At 32.7% G+C, this 4,623-nt stretch overlaps 1 protein-coding gene across 1 annotated transcript; it reads left to right on the forward strand.

Moving 5' to 3' along the window:
• Positions 1-1,305: 1,305 nt before the first annotated feature.
• HELRODRAFT_172920 (hypothetical protein) lies at positions 1,306-2,915 on the forward strand (the record flags this gene model as incomplete). The annotated part of the gene is made up of 3 exons (XM_009019581.1): positions 1,306-1,570; positions 1,693-2,019; positions 2,686-2,915. The coding sequence occupies 3 exons, from the start codon at positions 1,306-1,308 to the stop codon at positions 2,913-2,915; spliced, it is 822 nt and encodes a 273-aa protein (XP_009017829.1).
• Between the last annotated feature and the right edge of the window lie 1,708 nt (positions 2,916-4,623).

Raw genomic sequence — 4,623 nt, forward strand, 5'->3', positions numbered from 1 at the left:
ATCTATCTATCTATCTATCTATCTATCTATCTATCTATCTATCTATCTATCTATCTATCTATCTATCTATCTATCTATCTATCTATCTATCTATCTATCTATCTATCTATCTATCTATCTATCTATCTATCTATCTATCTATCTATCTATCTATCTATCTATCTATCTATCTATCTATCTATCTATCTATCTATCTATCTATCTATCTATCTATCTATCTATCTATCTATCTATCGATGGAATAGGATGGGGACGAGATGAAGTGGGATGCGAGATAATGGATTGGGATGGAATGAAGTGGGATGGAATGAGATGAGATGGTATGAGATGGGGTGAAATGGTTGTTTTATTGATGGACTAGGTGAGGAAAGTTATTCAACTCATCAATCCACACTTCAATTTTTTCTCAAATAATTTTTATCTCTAACATTTTTTCATATACTCTATTTTCTTTTTGTTATTTTTTCATATTTTCCGTAAGAAATTACAGGAATAGTTTGTATAATTTGTATATCTGTAGGCAGATTATAACGTTACAATGCTATTGACTGATAGATTGCTGAAATGAAATGGGGTCGACTGACATTACATTTTGTCTTACGTTGGTTGAAAACGTTTAACTCGCAAAAAAATTCCCTTGTGTTAATTGCGCTTGAAAGAATATGCAATTATTAATGCCTGGAGCCAATGTTTGTCAAATTTTATCATTTTTATCTGCGCACCTCTCAATAGATTATCCCAAAGAATTCTATTTTTGTTTCAAATGAAATAATAGAAGTAGTTGAAAACTTTACTTCAAATTTTTTCATTCCGATTCATAAACAGTTCCCGTATAAATCATACGAACCTGATCTGTAGCTCATTCACTGTCCCATTGATTATAAACCACTGGGGAAAAACATGTTTCTCATTGTTATTTTATCCAATATATAAAAACTTTCTTTTATTTGAACCCAACAACCAAAAAAGTACAATCTTCGAAATTTCCCTTCAAATTCAAACATTTTTTCACTTTTCATTTCTCATATGTGCTGAGGTTGTTTGTTGCAGTTTTCATGATAGATGTAACAATTGTTTTTCTTATTTTCACAATTTCCAACATAATCTTTATAATACTTCATTGTTTATTTTTAAATTCCATAAAGTTTCATTTTAAATGACCGATCTTAAGTTTTAAAGATAAATGAAAAAAAAAACTTAAATTAAGATAAAATAAAAATTAATTTTCAAATGGAAAAACATGCGATGAAATTCTGATTGATAACGACAAGCGTTTAAAAAATTAAACTACTAAACTTTCAGAAAATGTTGCTGCCCACCGGCCCACCCACCCTCACCACCCTCTCCATCACCCTCTTCATAACCCACCTCCTCCACCCACCCACATTCGCTATCAAACATGAAACGGAAGAAGATAGAGACCACCACCACTGCGGCTGCTCCCACCGCCCAGGATCAGCTGGACCTCCGGGAATACCTGGAGTCCCTGGATTGCATGGATCACGTGGTCAGGATGGCAACAAGGGAGATAAGGGCGATAGTGGTAGCAAAGGAGAAATAGGATCCATTGGTTTGTGTCTAATAAACTTATTTAAGTACATTATACTCACTGAAACGACTCGATGGAAAGCTGAATAAAGCAACAAAATTACTAATTGAAAAAACTATTTTAATATAATATTTTAATACAAGGACCCATCGGACCGATTGGGCCCTTAGGCCCACCTGGAGACAGAGGCAAGAAAGGGCCGGGCGGAGACAAAGGTGAAGTGGGATCAAAGGGAGACAAGGGGGAGCGAGGTTACACCGGATTTGTTGGTGTAAAAGGTTCAAAAGGGGAACCTCACGTTGAAGGGTTCGCTCGTGTTGCATTTTCAGTTGTGAGGACGCAGAAGTTGGGACCGGTCGGCCAGGATACGACCATCACTTTTGATCTGGTGCTGTCCAATGTCGGAGACTCCTTTGATGTCTACTCGTCGCATTTCATCTGCAAAGTCAATGGCACGTACTTTTTTACAGGTTAGTTAATGGAGATAGCTACACGATTCTCATAAACAGCTTAAATTAATTATTAATTTGAGTTAATACAGAATATTGTTAATATCTTATTTTGTTGAAATCATTTTGAAAAAAATAAATGTAAAATATTACAATTTCACGATTTTTTTTAAATGAAATTATTAAAACCACTTTTAAATTCAAATTTTCAATACCAGCCATTTTTAATCCGCTGTCATATTTCATCTCAGCGTTTATTAACTTATTTGGCACTTTAACTAACGTTTTCTAATCACTCTCGTCACTCAGATGTTCCATACCATCGCCCACTTCATCTTCATCATCAGCAGCTGCATCATCTGTCATCATAATCTTCTACACCTTGCCTTTGTTATTAATTTACTTCAAATTACTTGCCGCTTTTTTCTCTTTGTATAACATGGTGCCTTTTAACAGAAAAATTATGCCTAATTAACCAGCATCTGTTTACATTCAAGGCACAGTTTTGAATGAGTTAACGAATGTTTTGGCTTTGCAATACTGGCAAATGTTTAAATGGTGCTGTAATATTTTTTGTTGCTATTTACTCAAACGAATTGTTGGCTTGAAAAAACTTGGAAAATAATGAATTTTAAAATTCTCAAAACCACTTGCAAAGTTAACACTCCAATCTCTTAACGTTCACAGCGCATGTAGTCAGTCAGAACTCAACGAGCATCAGTGCCTGGCTCATGATGAACAGCCGCCATCGATCGCCACTCCACAGCAATCGCGTCGACACTGGCTTCTCGACAGGCTCACAATCCGTCGTCTTCAACCTAAAAAAAGGAGACCACGTGTGGTTGCTCCTGGAGAAACATTCTGCCATCCTCAACGACTACACCAGCTTTTCGGGCTTCCTACTTTTCCAAAATTAACAAAATTTGTATTGCGAGTGAAATGGAATAATTTTTTATTTTGAAAGTAAATGTTGTAGTACATTAACTAACTGCCTAATTTTAAAACGGACTAACTAAACAAAAACTAAAATGAACAAAGGTAGAAAAAAGAATCGGCAGAAGAGATCATAAATAAGAAACATTTGTAGCGCTGGATGCTTATCAATAGTAAAGATAACTCAAGCAAGCCCTTTCAATTAGTTATTAGCATCAGTTTAGACTTTATATCGGAGCAACAATGCATTATGTATGATCAGTTCATATATTCATATATCGCTCACAAATATGTTTGTACAGATAGGATTGTATATATTTTTGGACGTTGTATACATAGATAAACATAAATGTTGGGAAAAAAATAAAAACATAAGCGTGAATATATTTAAATATATGTAAATAAATAAAAAAAAATTTAAACAAAAAAATATATGTGTGTATTATGCTAATCACATTTACAAACAATTACTGTTAGTAGAAACAAACATTTACATTGCATTGTTTTTTTTTTATTTATTTAATTTTGTCTGCAAGAAAGAAGTTATAAAATCATCATTGGAGGTGTGCGGAACATAAACCGCTGCTTTCATTTCAGCGATAGATGGCAAAACGTTTGTTCATTACCAGGTCTCTATAGTTTCATACAACTTTTTAAATGAAGTTTGTTTTGTTATCATCATCTGTTGTTGTATTTGAACGAAGTCTCATCTACCTACAAGTAGAATGTTGTTGAGATTTCTATTATCCAGTATGAAATGTATCCATCCACTGGCCTACTGGCTTGAATTACATTTGATAAAGTTTAGAAACAACAACAATAATAATACTAACAATGATATTAATAATAATAAATGATTTTGTATACCAAGTTTTTATTTAACTTTTAAATTTAGCTTCCATGTCATCAAAATATTATTTAAAAAATCTTACGAGACTCACATAAATAAATTAAGCCTGCATATTTTATATATTTTTTTTTGCGTTTCATAAACATTCAACTATATTTATCAAGTCACTCATTAATGAATTAATTTACTAATTAATTCACTCATTAATTAATAAATTTACTTATTAAGTCACATATTAATTAATTAATTTACTTTTTAAATGATTTGTGCCTTGTAACACAGAATTTTGGAATTTTTCTTTCAATCTATCCTTTTATGTGCTTTTGTGTATGAATATTTTTGTGTTTAAAAAAACAAATAAATAAACGGCTTTTTTCATTTTTTCGCAAATGCATAGTCAGATTGAGATTTTTAACTATCCAAATTGCGTTAAGGAAATAACAAGTAACCCCGGTTTCATTATTTTTATTTTGATATTTAGATTTATAGCAAATGGAATAGATCCTAGAGTTTTGTTGAAAATGCTTGGTTTGATTAGTACCTATTTGTGCAGGTTATTTCAGCGATCATTAAATAAAAGGGTTGTTTTCGATGATTGGAAGTTAAGTCATGTGGTACCGTTGTATAAGAATGGAAGAAAAGACCTGACCCAAAACTATCGTCCAGTGGCACTTGCATCAATTAGTTGTAAAACCATGAAAGCCCTGATAAAGGACTATGTCATGAAACATTTCATCAAAAAAAAGTCTTTTTTCAAAAAAGTCAATTTAGTTTCCTCCCTGGACGTTCTGCGGATTTGCAACTTTTGAAATTTTTGGAAGATATAACTGAGGGAGTGGACC

Source organism: Helobdella robusta (assembly GCF_000326865.2).
Source record: "Helobdella robusta unplaced genomic scaffold HELROscaffold_25, whole genome shotgun sequence".
Taxonomy (NCBI): Eukaryota; Metazoa; Annelida; class Clitellata; order Rhynchobdellida; family Glossiphoniidae; genus Helobdella; species Helobdella robusta.